This window comes from Balearica regulorum, chromosome 10, assembly GCF_011004875.1.
Source record: "Balearica regulorum gibbericeps isolate bBalReg1 chromosome 10, bBalReg1.pri, whole genome shotgun sequence".
NCBI classification, from domain to species: domain Eukaryota; kingdom Metazoa; phylum Chordata; class Aves; order Gruiformes; family Gruidae; genus Balearica; species Balearica regulorum.
Window position 1 is genome coordinate 16,421,122 of NC_046193.1, and position 17,587 is coordinate 16,438,708.

The 17,587-nt window shown below is 38.7% G+C and overlaps 1 protein-coding gene across 8 annotated transcripts in view; it reads left to right on the top strand.

Moving 5' to 3' along the window:
• Nucleotides 1-17,587, top strand: part of ATXN7 (ataxin 7) — an 89,658-nt gene that overhangs the window by 44,174 nt on the left and 27,897 nt on the right. For 7 of the 8 annotated variants that reach the window (XM_075762323.1, XM_075762319.1, XM_075762318.1 and 4 more), the window contains one exon: nucleotides 5,835-5,939. The exons of the other annotated variant lie outside the window; for it this stretch is intronic. In XM_075762323.1, coding sequence (XP_075618438.1) covers nucleotides 5,835-5,939 — 105 coding nt within the window. The remainder of the gene's footprint in view (nucleotides 1-5,834; nucleotides 5,940-17,587) is intronic. 8 annotated transcript variants of the gene reach the window in all.

A 17,587-nucleotide genomic window follows, 5' to 3' on the forward strand; every position in this document is an offset into this window, starting at 1 on the left:
AGCTCGGCTTTCTGCTTGAAATCTGCCCGGGTTTGGGGCAGGCAGTTTGATGTGGTTCTAAACGCTGGTTAGTCGCCTTCCTTCTCCCTCCTCGTGCCTCTCTCCACCAAATCACAAGCTCTTAAAAATAGTAATTTGGGAAGTTTTTTCTGCTTTCAGATATTAAAATGACATTCATGTTCTCCACAACCATAAAGGGTAAAGAAAATAGAAATATTACTTTAACAGGATATGACAGTAGTTGGGACAAGTGTTATAAGCAAATTACAGGAGGTGGCACAAAACTTTTTTCCTTCGAGATGTCAACTAGTTTTAAGTTACCGCAGCTGTAACTGCGGAGGTTTTTCCTCCTCTTTTTTTGAATTTTTTTCAGATGCTACTGAAGAGCTATGTTATCTTAAAGAAAAGTTCTAATAAAAGCACGCCTTTAAAGAAAGAGATCTACCAGTTAAGTCAAGTTAAAACAAGGTGTACTCACATATTTTTTACCTTAGTATGATCAAGACTAATTCTCTTCTAATGAGAAGAGAAAACACAGCTAGTATGGAGTAAATGTATTCAAGATAGTGCTTGTGGACACTATTTGAACTTAGTTGGTCCACGAAGTAAATAGTTTAAACAATCCAGATTTGGCAATATTTCAAAATTCTGCAATATATTTACCATTTCCTTATATAGTACCTTCAAAACAGTTCCCTGATGTCTTAATGGAAAGCCTAGTAAATTGATAAAGCCTGGTACGTTTACTTAGGGTGGATTTGGATCGGGCCCCAGTAAAAAGAAAAATAAATTCTGTGTTTGGGGAGTTGTAAAGATAATAGTGAGTTATATCTATTGCGAGTGTAAAGCTAATAGTCTAGGGCATCGTGGTTTAATGCATCTAATATTAACTATAGTGATTAAAAATATTATGGAAGTATAATCAGGTTGGTGGTGTGCTGAAGGCACGTTATGCTATGCCGTGGGGATCTTTGTAGTCAAAACATTTTACTGTTCACATTGGGTATCAGCATGAAATATCCATTGTCAAATTACACTAAATGGCAAGCAGTACAAACATATTTGTGATAAATCAGATTCAGACTTGTAAAAATGATCTTAGTAAGCAGATGCTTATGCTGAGAATGGATAGGGAAGACGTGAGCATTTACAGTGTTCTGGGTTAAAAGATTGCTGCAGTACTTTTACATATTCTTGTCACTAACTCTGTCAAAGTTTTTTATTCTTTTACCTTAACTCTGCTAGAGTTTGTTCTTTGCCCTTTCACTTCTGCCCTGCTAGTTTTGCTTTCTCTTCCTCTGTTTCAGTTTTCACTCTCCTTGTTTTTTCAGTCATGGTGAGCAGGCTTCTGCAAAATGGGAAACTTGTGTTCTGGTCTCTGCAAACAGCCAGGAGTAGGGCTCCTTTTACCCTCTTCCTCTAGAGTTTGCTGTCCTGGAGAGGATTTTTTGTGTGTGTGTATGATATTTCATTTCATTTCTAGAAGAGTTGCTGTCTTAGATGCTAGGATAGATGGACTGAAATGATCCCAGTCTGAAAAGGGACAAGAAGATTTGTAGGAAATTTGATAAATTTGTGTGGGTGTGTTAAAAAAAAATCCCATAAAAATACGCAGTGGAGCTGTGGTAGTCATTGAATCTAGTGGCTCAATAAATGCAAACTATCACCCTGTTCTCTAGCTGCATGATTTTTAGCCTGTTTTATTTGTTCTGTGGTCCATGATGTTAAGTAATAGAATTGAGAATACCCAGACAAAGTTGCTTTTAATGACCACAAGCATGAGTTTCTGTAGTGTAACTGTCCTTAAAGAGAATGCTGGAATTACTATATGACTTATGTGCTTCTCCATCCCTCTGGAGAAGAGGAGATGGCAGCTCAGCTTCAGAAAGTTTTTCAGAATAGGCAGGCTGTTTCTTGATGTGAGGTATGCCAGATTGTCCCTGATTGTTTTTCCTTTTTTATTAGAAAAGATGCTATCTTGGTCTTTTCCAAATAAGAAGCATTTTTCTTACTACATACTCAACAAATAATGCAGTTAAGGTATCTCAGAATTGCTTGTAAGGCAGCCTTGTTCTAGTCTTGAAGAGTACAGCAATATATTATTTGAAGTTACCTTTTTAAAAACACTGCAACTAAGTTACAGTTGAAAGGAGAAGTGAATCCTAGAGTTCACAATGTTCAGAGGTTTCATAATATGGAGGTAGTTTTTCTTTGTGGTGTCAATAGAACTAGTAACTAGCAGCTCCCATAACAGTATTTGTATGTTGATACCATATAAATACTACATTTATGGGAAAATAAATGGAAAAGTTTGAGGTCTTGGTTTAAATTTTTAGTTTGACCTTGAAAAACATTCCCAGATGGAGAGAGTTAAATGAGCCCGGCTTTGAAAGAGGAACATATGAATCACGGTTGCTAGGCTCTTCCTGGAGAGGCACAGGCTTTACATTTACAGTGAAGTATTTCAAAAAGTAATCTTTAAACGCAGAGGAACAGTGCATTTGAAATGACACTGGTGAAATACTATAAACTTCATTAGACTTTTAAATAGAGAATATGCATGTCACTAAATGAAATAGGTATAAACGTTTAGATGTTAGAATATCAACTGCAAGACTTGTGAACTTTCATAAGTGGTGGAGGGGGGGACAGAAAAATTAGGCGTCCATCTCCTACTGTTGGTACGTACTACTTATGTAAGTTCTGTTAAACTATTCTGTATATTATTCTCTAACATTTGCATGGTCTAATTTGTCATTCTCCTAACAGTGCCACATAGGTGTTTGCCCCATTGGAACCCAGAAATAAGATTTCCCTGAAACCTGCTCTTGCTCTGCTCAACTAAAATGACGGTGAAGCACATGAAAGACATGGGAGCTTGTCTGCCAAAGGCTGAGGTTCCTGGGTCAGGAAGTGTGGATTCGGGTCTCTTCCGGTTATCTTAGCTGATTTGGTTGGGTCACACTCCTTACAGTTTCAAATTGTTTGTTAAAACTAACGTTCAGGTCTCCGTGCAGTATTGACACTACTTTTTGGCCGCCGGTGTCTGGTCTGTGGCCCTTATTGCCTGGTCTCCCGTGTTCATGCAGTGCTCAGTGTAGTCGGGTTCCAGTCGTCTTTGGGGCCCCATGGCTTACTAACCAAAGGATTTGATTGTATCTATTTTAAACAGATGCTTTGATAATATAAAGCTATAGTTTATTTTATCTCATATGAAAAAACAGAAGGAATCGCGTTTAGGACTCTAACCTTCACTGCTCCCTCATTCTGTTTAGGTGCTGCTCTGTTACCAGTGCTGTAGGAGGGTACTGCGGGGGGAGAAGGTCTTTTACGTTCATCTGTGTGATCTGGCTGGAATCTTGTGCGTGAATTCCTTTGAAATCATGGTTGTGATTTTGGGTGTCCAGCAAATGTGGTGGTTTTTTTTGTTTGTTTGTTTGTTTTTTCCCTCCTTGGTGTCAGCTGGTTTTACTCTTAGAATGGTTCTTTATGAGTTTGTTTATTTCCCAGTGTTTTGGCATCGCTTTCTGTCACTTGGAGCTTTGGTTTTAAAACTCAGAAGGTGTGCTTCACAGTGTAAAGGATGCTCATAAATTATTCAGATTTCTTGGGATCCCCAAACTGAAATAGGAAAATGTTTTTGTTTACATCAGTTTCTGCCAATTTATTTCACCTGTAGTTTAAAATTGCAGCTCTGTATTGCCAGCAAATATTCATAAAAAGGTACTTAAAGTGAGTGTAATATCTCGGACTAGTGCCTTGCAAGAGACAGAGAAGTAGGCAATCCTTTCCTCCTGTTAATGATTTCCTCCCTGCACTCTGTACAAGCTGGTGTAAAGTCTGTGAATCCAGTGTTGTCTGAAAGGTACGGTTATGAGAACAGGTTACAGGGTGTGGATTTACAGTTCGTTAGGCATTGTACAGTAGTAGCCTATCTGTGTGCTATTAACAGTGTAAATAGCAGGCAGTGCATGCTGTTATTGTCCCATTCATCATGGTGTATTAGTAGTCAAATGGAAGTGACCCTGGAGTATTTGCTTGCCGTGTGGAAACTTTTTTATGCGGGCATACCCAAAGAGCTCCTGCATGAAATATTAGCAATGACGTTTATACTTTTCTCCTTAACTAGCTTAATATTACATCACAGAAAGTAGATAGTGAAAAATAGAAGTTTATTATTCCTATTTGATTTTTCTCCCCAGCATATATTTACTCAGTTTTGCCTAGTTTGCACTGTTAGGTGTGCCTGAGGTCTTAATACTCTTTTTTAAAATAAATATCATATAAATAAATAAGCAAGAGTCAGTCCTTAATGAAGTGCAAATCAGTTTATAATTTATTTATTTCATGTAACATCAGTTGCGACAAACTGCCTGTGATTTAGATAAGTGTAGCCCTGATCTGTCACAGCCACATCAGATGTCCGTGGTCATTGTATTTGCGTCCAACTACAAAATCCAGTTGCAGCTGTTCTTGCAGGTATCATGCTTAGTGTTAATGTAGCACTAATAAGGTTTTTGGAAGACCTGTCATAGACCTTATTTTGTAAAGAAAGGTAATTAATTTTTTTATGATAAAGATACTTACTACGGAGGGACCCTTAATTCTGGAAGCTGTTTGGTGTGGATACATTCTTTTGTCTGCAAGAAACGAAGTGAAGTCCATGGGGCTCTACAGGGCTGACAGCATCACCCTGCCAGTGGTTACCTTGGGTTATGGCACATTCGCTCTTAAAATGCAGCCCACTCAATTTATTTCGTAATTTTGCTAATGAACAAAATCATAGATGTTGTTAAAAATACACCTAGGTAAATTAGTAGCTTTAAAACAAAACTCTGGGGTCCGTTCTAGCACAGAGGTAAATAAGTTTAACTTAGTGATTAAGTTACTGTTAAGATAAATCTATTACTTTTTTTTTAAGAAAATAAGTTTTCTTATATCAGTTTTAAACCTTTAAATAGTATTATAGATCCCTTAGCCATGTGTTTGGCAATAATGAATTTATGCTATTATGTTTGCAGTTTCCTATTTTTTGTCTTCTAATGATTGAATAACATTTTTAGTTCTATAAATGTAATATACCTTTAAGTTGTGTAGTAAATGTTGTATTTAATGCTCCAGTAGAGTCTGAATGCAGTTTTAACTGTTAAACTATGTTCTTAAGAAACTGTATTCTTAAAAACAAAATTGTAGAAAATAATTTTATTAGTAAAAGTCTGCAAGTATGTGTGTTATCTCTGAAATCCACACATGCTCTGACATACTGTTATCTCTATTTTTCTCTCTTATATAGCTGTTACACAGATCTCTGGCAGCAGATGGCTGGACTATAATGCACTGTTAAACAAATAAAACCATTAGGCATGTAATACTGCCTGGTAAACGACTGTGTGTTTAAAATGGTTTAAAAAAATTAAATAGGAAATAAAGTTCATTTTTAAATTCATTTAATGAAATTGGAATAAAATCCAAACCCCTTTCAGAATACATAAACTATCCCCTCTTATGTTGTGGTTGTCATTTGAAGTCAGTCCTTTTTTTATTACATTCTTGCATCTGGTATAAGATAATCAGTCCTAAATCAGTTTTCTAATAGATGTTTTCTAGACGTAATCGCTCATTTTACATTTATCTTTGTAGGAAGATTTTTTGTTTTTGTAATACTCCAGCACGAAATTATCTATTGCATTATATGCTCTTTTTTTCCTCATTTTCAAATTTGATACAAATGTATTAAAATTATGATTCAACACTAGTGTCATGGCTCTGTAATTAAACTGTTTTTCAATAATTGTCAGCAGCTGAGAGATGCCATTTTGTCTTTTTGTTTTTAGATATGCCAATATTTGGTCTTTGCCCGGCTCATGATGATTTCTATTTGGTGATGTGTAACCACTGTAATCAGGTCGTAAAACCACAGGCATTTCAATCACATTATGGTAAGTGCTTAACTATTTTTAATAATTAAGGGTGAGGTTAAATCAGGATTAAGCCTGGCAATTTTTTTTTTTAAATTGATGGTACATAGATCATTACATTATAAATAATGTCAAAGAATATAACCTGTGTTTAACCATTTTATATACATTGTAATGCAGTTACATAAAGATCTTGTTCCTTTTAATTTTTTTAATGCCTTCTTGAAATGCTGCATACATACAGTTCAATTCTGAAATAACAGATATATAGTATATTTCACAGACAGTATGTGTAGTGTGTTTGTGTCTCTGTGTGTGTCGTTTCTCCTTGTGTATTTATACAGATTATTTTTACACTGGTTCTGTTACAGTGTGAACTATGAACTTCAGCTAAAAGCCAAACTTAGAAATTTTGTTGTAAAGCATAGTATGCTTCCACCAGCCAGTAAGCTTATTTATTTATTTTCAGAAGTATCAATTTGAATTTGTTTTACTGGTCCGATGGTTTTGTATATAAACTATGCTAGGGAGCTCTTGTTGTGTTGGTTGGTGTTAGCCAGTGTTTGTAGAGGACTGAGAAAATGTGAAGTGCTACGCAAGTTCAAGTGCTCAGTTACTTCCTACAAACCGAACTGGGGGAGGTTGGCAGTTCTTCTTTTTCATACTCAAGACTAGAAACTAATCTCAAACAATTTCATACTAATATTTGGATAGGAGGTTTTGGGCATTCAGCTTTTTGTTTCTTGAGAAATTCAGGAAATGTTTTCTAACCAAATGCTAATAAAAAAAGACAGGCAGGGCATCTTCTGAACTACTCCTTCCTCCTTCTGTGTGTGCGTATTTGTGTGTGTTACCTTTTTTCCTAGCCCAGCGCACCTACTGATTGCATCGGTGCTTAAAAGAATAGAAAATGCCGGATATAGTGGGGAGGCTCTTCTAGTGTTGAGAACAAAGGATAACTTTTATTGCATCTTAAATACTCCAGCCCCTTGGCAAGAAATGGCATACTTGCTTCTGCTGCTTCCCAGAGACTGGGAAGGGGTCTTCCTGCGCTGTGCAGAGGGTGAACTTCTTATGTTTTCCACCTCTCACTTGGGGTTTTTTGTGTTACAATGCTGTATGAATTATACCCCTACCCTTGCTGCTGGATTGCTGCAGTCACGTCGCACGGAGTGTCTTGGAGAAGAATCTGATAGGTCTTGTGACATAATTCTTACTAGTTTGGTTGCTGTTCTGTGGGTGGCAGCAGTAATAGAATTTTTAAAAACTCCACAGTTTTGTGGATGTAAGTCTCCAGAGGTGTAGGGAGCCAGAAGAACAGAATGGCATCAGCTTTTCTTACTCTGGTTGTCTTTCTATCAGCTGAGAGCCAGTCCACCTCTTGCCAGCCTGATTCCTCACCTGTCGCTGAATATCAGGTTGGGATGTCCAATAAGTCCTTCTAAAATATCGTATTAAATTGATTCTGACAGTTAAAAATAAGTTTATGTGGGAGGACTGGATGATTCCCAGTTCCAAGTGTTGGCACATTGAATCTTCCATCTTGAGGTCAGTAATATGGAACTGGCTCAGGTTGGTAGTGATGGAGAGCTGTGGGTATCTGCAGACACTTTGGTTTATCTTTGTGCAAGAAGCAGGTGCTCTCCAAATACCGTCTGACAAACGGGTATCCGTACTGTAGGAACCAGTATTACTGTTGTTGGCATGACAGCCTTGTGGGCAGATTGAAGAAGCCGTTCAAGAACTGAATAGGTATGGCATTGCTGCTTGGCCGTGGACATGAGAACATGGGGTGTTGCAATGCTGCTTGTACCAGTCTTAAACTTGTTAGGAGAAGTCAAGTCAAACTCTTCTGTAAGCACTACCTCCAATTTAAAAGGAACGGAGTGAAGAGGGAACTACAAAATGAAGGTATGGAAAATATTTAAAAAAAAATAAAAAGAATAAATACTGATGTGATGTTCCCATTCTGTATCACGTTGTAGGAGCAAGATCTCTAAATGTGAAACTTTCTCTGATGTAAGCCTTACATCAATGGCAGACTGATACATTGAGAGAAATGTAGGAGGGGATGGAAATGACGAGGCTATTATTAGTATTTCTTAAGCCCATTCTGAACAATGAAGACGCTCACAAGGGCTGCGGCGTGCGGAGGAAACAGGCGGGGCCATTCTGATGAGAAAAACAGGCTTGGGTGGGGTGAACGTCATTAAATGACCTTAGTTTGCCAAACTAATAGCCTCAGAAAGGTAAGAAGGCTGACTGGGTGATTTTATGTAGAGCTAGTGCTCTCCTCGCTCCTTATCAGCCTTCACATTCTTGAAATCCTTATGCAGTTCTTTCTCATTTTAGCAAATTGAATGTGAAAGCTGATAAATATGGCAGATGATTGATTACCAGGCAATGGTGTATCTTTATTTTTAACATGGTGTTTTTATTTTTAACACTGCATACTTCAGGAGAAAGAAATTGCTGAAGTCCTCAAAACATACAGTTCTTTTAAAGCAAAAAAGTATGCCGTCATGATAACAAAATAAAACACTCTGGATTCGTTAATTTGTGGCATTGTTTCAGGGACTGATAAAGGAGAAATTACTTCAAGTTCTGAAAAATTACAGCGCATCAATGAAGCCGTACCTTTGTGATGTTTTTAGGATTTTTTTTAAAGTTAATTTTAATTGTTACCAGAGAAGTAGTGATCTCTTAAAATACTTTACAGCTTGTGGTGGTATGTGTTGCTTGTACTTGGTGTTCTTTGAAATTTGTCACATGGGATTTTGTTTTCTGAAGTAGAATATGCTCTTTTAAAATGTCACTTTTGTCAAAGGAAGGCTAAACAAACTATTAGCTAAACCTAATGAGCTAATTAATTTCTTCCAAAGCATATTTGTGATAAACTACTTAACTCAGTAGGCTGAAAGTGCATTGCAGGGCATATGCTGGCTCTTTTCCCTGGACCACAAGTAGTCAGAAACAAGTTAAGTGTAACCTTGTTCATCAGAATATTTGATCTTTTAAGTAAATACTTTATTGATACAAATCATAGATTTCTGTATGTAACTTTTATATTTCTGTGTGACAGTTTTATATTTCATGGGTTTGACTAGAAGAGATACTAATTCGAAATTAAATTCTACTTTTTGAGGCAATCTAAGCATGCATTTGGAGTATGAATATATACTGTCATTGATTTGTAAAATTTGGTATGCACAACACCACGTGTGGGTTAGATTTTTAAAAGCAATCTAATGTATTGAGACATCTGAAGTCTGTTTGTGGTATTTCTTTAGCCTGTGTACCGCAGCCGACTGTCAGTACACTCAAACAGTTTTACCCCCCTGGCGTAGGGCAGCAGCGATGCTGGGGATCTGGCGGGGCAGGAGCAGGCCGGCCAGCTGAGGAGAAGTTGTTTCAAGACAAATCCTCTATTCTGTCAGATCTCAGCTGCTTCATTTGTGGGGCTGGACAAGGGATTTAAGTCCTTTGTTGCTAATATCCTTGCTGCTGCTTTTTGAATGGTTACGCTTTCATGGTATCAACATCTTCCTTGGATGGCTCAAGATCAATTCGGAGCTGAAAGATGGAAAAAAGGTATAATGTTTAGGCATTCAGTCCTGTGGGTGAAGCACCTGAGATAGCTTACCATGATGACTTATTCTGAGAAAACACAGTATTTGATCGTGTGCCAGCCTCTCCAACTTCCATGCTACATAGACCCTCCCCCTGTATTTAAATCAGGTATGTTTTTTAAGTCCCTGCACAATTTCCTCTCTTAAAATACAAATTCTTAAAAATTACTTTGCGCTCTGTCAAATTGCTAACTGTCACGTTCCTCAAGAATGCCCCCTTAGCAGACAGCAGGATGTTCCTGTATCACTTGTATTTCCTCTCTCTCCTTCCCATGAAAACATGCTAGATACGGTTTCTGTGCTGCACTGAAAGGTTGCTCTTTGAGGAAGCCACTGTGACAGTTATTTCAGGTTGTTCGTGGAAACCCTGAAGTGACGTGGTTTTCGGGCCATATGACCTTTCATTGGTATTTCAGCCGTTCCACGGGTTTATCGCATCTCCCTGTGGTTATCAGCCTCCTGTCTGAGGAGAGCTGCTTCTCTGCACCATCTGGGCTGCTTCGTGGCTCAGAGGTGATAGCTCAGCAGAGTGGAAGTAGCATCAGTGTAGAGATGTGGGGTTTTTTCCTTCTAATTTTTCATAGGTTTATTGCACAATTGTTTCCTCTGTGCCTTAGTCGCCGTAAATATAAAGTGGAGTTAAGCTCTCAGCAAGAATAATGAAGGCTACCTTTGAAACTTAAACTGAGAGTGCTTGTGAGTCATGTAGTAATTGTGAAAACCATTAATACAGTACATATTGGAAACAGATGATAATAGTGTGTCGGGCTGTTGAGTCATTAAAAAGCTATGCCCAGTGTTTTGATTAACTTCCACCGGTTTGGCATGTGGTGGCAAAGGCGAGCAGTACTGTGAGCTCTGCTTGCTGCTGCTCTGAGTGCTGGTGGGGAATCACTTAAGCATTTCAGTTTCTGATCAGTGCATGTCTAAACCTGAAGCATTAGGATTCAGAACTGGGATAATACTACGGATTTGTCCACCGTCTGATTTCTAGGAGGTTGTGGACTGGAATAGAGAAGGTCATCACACAACCTTATACTCAAGCGGGGATAGGGCAGATCCTGGCAGCAGAGGGATGTTCACCTGTGTTACTTAGTTGGGTCCATCCCGCAAGTCAGTGTGACGTCTCTCGTGAATCTCCTTCGTCTAACTGTATAACTGTGCTCCTTCCTCCCTCAGGTCTCACACCCCCCGTTAGTTAGCAGGTTTACTACTTGGGCTGGTCATAAGGGGGTCTTGGTGTTGGTGTTAAGTGCTTGGATTGGGAGAGAACATGTGATACTTGTTGTGCTTTTAATTGGGATAAATGATCTGTTAACTATCCCTGCCAATATGCTGTTGTATTTCAGATGTTGTATTATAAGTAACTTAAGTATTACAGTCCCTGCAGCATTATGTATTTGGGTTCTTCTGGCATACTGTGGATTGAATATAAATTTGTCCTACCATCTTTATTGCCTCAAATTTGGCAGCAACTAAGTGTTCTGAAAAATGTGACATCAGTATTTAATATTTTTAAGTTTTATTTTTTGAAGTTCTGCAGAAGTTACTTCTTTAGAATAAAGTGTTTAGCATGGATTACAAAGTCCAAGTGTACAAGACAGCATTTGAAGCAGATAGGAAAAGAAAGGAATGTACTGGATATTGTTCCAAAGCCATTGGACCTGAGGATTGTTGGGAGTTGGGTGGGGGGAGTAGGTTCTTGTTTAGTGGGGTTTTTCTTGTTTTGTGGGTTTTTGGGTTTTGCTTTTTTCCTGAGCTCATCTGCATTTGGGAGCAATAGGCCTTCATTATGGCCCGCATACTTTTTGCAGCAAGCAATTTGTTTCAGTAATTAAGTGTCCACTGTTCGCTAAAGTAGTATGAAAATGTTTCTTGGGTATCAGTAATCTTATGTAGTAGTCTAATAACCAAAATAAAACTTGACTATTATGTAGTGTGTCACAGATGTGCTGGCGTAATCTGCCAAGCATATTGCCAAGTGTGCACAGGTGGCATTTGGCATGTTATGGCTCGAGTTAATGTATATGATTTAACAAATTATCATTGGCAGCTTCAGCAGCTTCTGTTTAAATACACAGTCCTGTAACAGTAGTTCGCACAGTCCAGATTCCAGCAGTTGGATCTTAGTGTCTGGGTCCAGCAACAACTAGTTTAATTTCTTTTTGGCAGAGATTTGAGAAATTCTGTAGCTTTTGCAAGAATCATCTTGGCATGTTCCCAGAACGGAATGGGCTCAGAGGTCAGTACAGAATTCACTTCAGAAAACAACATTTCAGCAGATTATTTAGTTATTTTAAAATAATGCATCGTTAAATAAGAAAGTGACCACCTGGAAAGAAACTCTGTAAATATATTTCGGGCTTTGAAATGCATACCCCAAAGCCATTAGCTGAATACCAAATGTGCTAGTTGGGATTTATAGTCACAAACAAGTTCTGCCATGCAGATTTTACGTTAGGCACTGTGGTTAATTGTAACATCGCGAATGCTTCACGTGCAGAAAGTTATTTTTGTAAGCGTCATGGCTGTGGTGCTTGTTCATTACATGAAAGCATAGGGAGTCTGTTTGAGAAGTTGATGGCAGTTTTCTAGTAAAACTTCCTCCTTTTTTGTGGGTACATGGATTTGTCAAGCTGTGGTTGAAGGCATAAAGCAATTTTAAGTATCGGCTATCAAAAAAGGTGAGGTTCAGCTACAGATTTAAAAAGGAAATTCAGTTTACTGCTTGCCATGTAACTCATGGTACTCTACCTACAGCATATGTGTGCTAAAATATTACAAACTCTAAGATGCTTTGATGTGCTTTTGGCTTTTCTTTACCTTTTGTTAGCGCGAATCGAATTTCATGTTAGTCTGCTGTAGCAGAAGACCTACATGTAGAAATCCTTGTAGTTTATTATTAGCTGGATAGAGAATATCTTTTTTTTTTATTCCACTCTTACTAACACGCTGAAGTATTTTGAAACCAGGCTAATATACAAAATTATACAAGGGTTCCATGAAAACCCTTTTCTTTTATGGTGATCTCCTTGCTAGGTATTTGGAGACTGGGACCAACTGCTCCCTTTTCGCATTAAACACTGATGGGGGAAGAACAAGTGGAAAGAAAGAAAACAAAGATACTTATCATTGTGGGAAAAGAGGAAGCAGTGCCGCATTCACTGTCGCTTACAGAAATAGTTGTTCAGCAAGGGGGAGAAAGTGTATTAATCAATAGATGTGAGTAAGATCTAAAAAGAACAAGTAGTTCTAATAAAAAGTATCTGTTGAGTATATTTGACTACTGCTTCACTTTGGAAGAAGGCAGCTGGAATAGTCACAACAGATCTACAATTAAAAATGATTGACAATGAGAGAGTTAACCAATCTCAAAGTCACTGTTAAGTTTCACCGTTCAAAATCCATTTTGAGTGATGAAACGGCACATGGAGCAGAACGCAGCTCTCGTAACCATCGTTTCAGATTTTCTGCAGGTTCGGGGGAAGGCCGTTCTACGTGCTCCACATCCTTGGAAGGTTTCCTTCGCAGCTAAAAGGGCTCTTTCTAATGCCTAGGCCGCTCCTGCAGGCTGGAGCTCGGCCAGAGGAGGTGGCACGCATTGCGAGGGCAGGCCACGGGCACGCAGGGCCTGGCGTGCAGCCCGAAGCTGAGTGCAGAAGAATGAAGCTGCAACCTGTTTAAGAGCTGGGAAGGTGGGAGAAGCCTGAATCAGAGGGGTTTTTTTTTAAAAAAAAAAAAAAAAGGGGCAGGATTTCTGCTGTCGTGGGGGAGAGCTGGGAACGTGTCAGAGCCATTGAGATGTGAACTTGGTGTTGGAGGGTGGGGTTAGAAGTAGTTTAATTTTAAAAGCTAACCACGTGCAGATCAATTATTTATAAGGACTTCCTCATTTATTTTGGGGGGGGAAATATGCGTTCTCATGAACTGTGTGGATTGTTCCAAGAACTGCAAACCTCAGACAAACATCACAGTGCTTTGTGATTCCAGGGAGAAATTTTCTGGGAAGCTTGTAAAATAATGTTGAGTATTGAATCGTTATAAAGAAGAGAGTTTGGGTTGTTTGGTTTTTTGTTGGTGTTTTTGTGATGGTGGGTTGCTTTTTTTTTTCATGGAAGCAGATAGTTTCAAGTTGCACACACTGTACCCTCTGATCCTATCAGCCGACTCTCAAACTGCTGCTGCATTTGGAAGAGAGAGGATTTGCACATCATCTCTTTTTTTTTCTGTGAGCACAGCTACAAAGAGAAGATAGGAAGTCTCAGCAGTGACCATCAATTACATTTTTTTTTTTTTTTTTTTGCCAAGGTACCGCTGGTCCCGGCGCAGAGCTGTGCAGCGCCCGGCTGGGGCAGCAGCAGCCAGCTAGTGCGGGCAGGAGGACGGCAGCTTTGGCAGGGCTGGTTCAGCACAGCTAGAATTAAGTGGTTTGCAGTCTGGGTGGGTGTGTGTCCAAAAAGGGGGGAGAGGACACGGGGGGGGGGTGTGTATAGCTAAAAAAGGGAAATAGAAAACAAAGAACTTAAGTAAAATATGTATAAAAAGAAATAGGTGAAGGCAATGAGGAGGAAGCTAAATAAGGAAAGTAGGAGAAAATGACCTTGCAGGAGGGAGAATGAAGTAGGTACGCACTGGTTTTATTACTCTGTATTGAGGGGGGAAAAGTAAAAGAGAGGAGGAGAGGTTTAACGGCAAAACAAACAAAAGCTTTTTCACTAGTTTTTCCTCTCTTAATGTTTTGCCAGCTATGGTATTAGTGTGGTTTGTGTAACATCATGGTCTTCTTAGGTTTTGCACGTTTTGGGGGAAGGAAGGGAGGAACAACAGCATGTCCTACTTGAGACACCTCTCCCAGCTTTGTCAGGCACTGATAGTCAAGGAAAGAGATTAATTTATGCATGCGAGTGCACTTACTAATAGGTCATCTTCTGTTTGTTTTCCTGTACATCCCTTTTACCGTTTCTTTCTGGACTTTAGTTTATATAAAAATTTCTCACTTTCAGTACTCTAAATAGTTTTGGGTTTTTTTTTTTTTTTTTTTTTTTAAGAGAGTAGGAGGTGCATAGAATGTACTTATAGCTTTTGCAGGAAGATGAATGCCCACTGGTTCTCCACAAGTGGAGAGAAAAGGAGGCAGTATATTAGATGGAAGAAAGTTACCCATGCTGGAGCTACATAAAAGTTGTGTTTTGTAGGAACTTCTTCATCTGCTGCCGCAGGAGAAATAGGCAGTGTTCTGAAAGCTCTATTCTTAACTACAGCACTAGTGCACCCAATGGTAACCATGGGTATACGGAGAGTCACACTTTCCAAATAACTTGAGACAATATTATTCTTATCAAATTAAAAGGAATCGATAATACCTTGTTTTTAGGCACAGCTACAAAGTAGATAGGCTGCTACCTACATTGCTTAGGCATTATGTCAAGTAATTTTAACCTGATAGTTATTTACTCATTTTTGATCATCAGTTTGCTGCCTTTTAAAAAACAAACTTCCATGTATTGACATAATACAGTTTTGTTGGTTTTTATTTTTTTCTTCCAGGCAATAAGATACACTTAAAATCTAACATTTGATACAAATAGTCTAGAAACTGTGTTTTTAAGATATTACCAGAAGAGGGAGTGTATAACACTTTGTATACAGTGAAACCTGTAAGTTTATTGATGAATAGCAATCAATAACCACATGATATATGTAATAAGTTTAAAAAAATAATAAATACAGGATGAAATTCACTTTCAAAAGAGCACAATTAATGCCAACTCTTTAAGCTCATTAAGCCTAAGTCAGTTAAACACTAAGTAATTATATGCAAGTAATGTAAATGGCCTTGAAGTCAATTCAGATTCTTAAAACGTTGTGCTGTGTCTACCTGTAACAAAGATTCAAACGGCTTTTTCAGTAGCAGTCTTGGATTAGCTCTTGCAGTACCCAGCTCTGTAAGAGCTCCCTAACAATATGAAACTTGAAAGTGATTACAAATATCTTTTTAAAATGTAGAAATAACAAACAGAAATAGATAAATATGATATGAAATTTTACATAAGTCTGTGATACTGTTATTGACTAAATAGGCCATCATTAGCTATCTCAGGCAGTAACAGCCAAAATACTTCCAAACCCTATTATCTATTGATGAAACAAAAACATAATGTAGTGCTTGTATAGAAAATCAATATTTTTACTCTATAATTCATGTATATATTCCTCCAGTTGTTGTGCAGCAGGGCAACAGGTTAATCCTTTGAATGATAGCAAAATTATGTAGGAGAAAAAACCATCAGTGTGTCTAATATGTAAACTCCTAATAAACTTCACCTATTCTGCTGCCTTATGCAACTTCTGCAATATCTGAGAGCGCTGCTGGCCACAAAGATTGCAATTACATTTAAACTTGTTCCCTTGGGTTGTATTAGAAAAAGAAGAGCCATCATCAAGAGATTCTTGTTCTCTTTTCTGTTCTCTGTTCCCCAAATAATGAGTTAACCGTGTTGGTACGAAACTCTCGCTCTTTACACTGGTTTGTAAAGGATGCAATTAGACCAGGCTCCTGGAGAGTTGAAGCAGTTCCTACATAACTGATTTTTTTCCTTGTTGTTTGGCAAGATTGTAAGAAAATCTTTAACTCACAATTTTATATAGAGTAGCTTTTCAAAAGGAAGCCTTCATTTTTAGCCTTCTTATGTTTTTACCCCATAGGATTTTCTTCCTCTGCCAAGCAGAGGCTGTATTGTGCCACGTCCTCTATGTGTGACCCCGCGGGTTGCAGAGAACCTGTTTGTCGTGTCTGGTGGTGGAAAAGCCCTAGTTTCTGCGGTGCATTGCGGCTAATTCTGTGGGTTAGGTAGAAAGTGTACCCCCTTTTCCATGCGCCCTTCCACCTTTAAGCTTGAAACTTTCAGATGCTTGTGGGTTATTTGTAGAGCTGGATTTAAGCTGATCAGAAGTTTTGTGTGATATACTTTGATAGTTTTAAGAGCTGTTCATTATTGTCTGTAGATATTCACGTGGAATTCATGGCTCCCCTCCTGGCTAAGAGGAAAATTGGCTCTATCTCCTTTGTTACTATGTGGCTGAAGTCTTATTTGAGTTGGTAGGCTAAGGATTTTGATGTTCTGCTGTATTAGAGTGGACTTAGTGAAGTACTTGTTTTCATTTCTTTCACTTTTCTAGATCATAATGAGAAGCCTTACAGTATTCTGTAAGACTCCAGCCCTTCTCATCATTGGCATGGGACTAGCTTGCGCTCATTTTCTTCAGTTTCGTTTTGGCTTACAGCCTCTGACAAGCCACATGTAACCATTTATGTGCCTGGAAACATGCCATGTTGGCCCTCTCCTGGCCTCTAAGGTCAAAGGAAAGGTTTTTAAACTGCTACAGTTCAGTCCCCTCCCTGTCATAGTGCCATGTACTCTTTGACCAAAGGTCACCGTATGGCTCCCAAAGCTATCCACCAGCCAGCTTCTAAAAATACCTGTGACTGCTTTGATAGCCTTAGAAATGATATAAACTTATATATGTGTGTAATATCGCAAGGCTTGATGCTCACATCTTGTCATGGATTGAGAATGATGGCTAGTGTCATTTAACTTTGATTGCGGCCACTTCCTCTGTGTCCAGCTTATTCTCCATAGGATCGATCGGTGTTCAGAATGAGGATGGGTGCTGACCTTTAGGACCATACCCATCACCTTTTTCTGCGATCACAAGAATGTACCCGGGGAGGCTTGCTAAATAGTTAGGACGTGCTGAAAGCCCTGACGAGCTCCAGGGCTGCTTGCTATTTCCTCTGCCCTGTCCCAGTTGTCCAGGTGGCAATGGTCCACAATAGCTGTGGCTGTACGCTTGAAATCTGAGGTACTAACTGTCTTCGTCTGGTTTTAGCCCCTGAAAATGGCGTAAGTCCACATAGAAGCCTTCGTGCTCTGTGTGTACACATGTGCTATATGGGTAGCAGTTGTTCTGTATTTCTGGTATAAACAAGCATGTTGTGTAGGTGGAGTTGATACTATGACATTAAATGCTGTCGCTTGA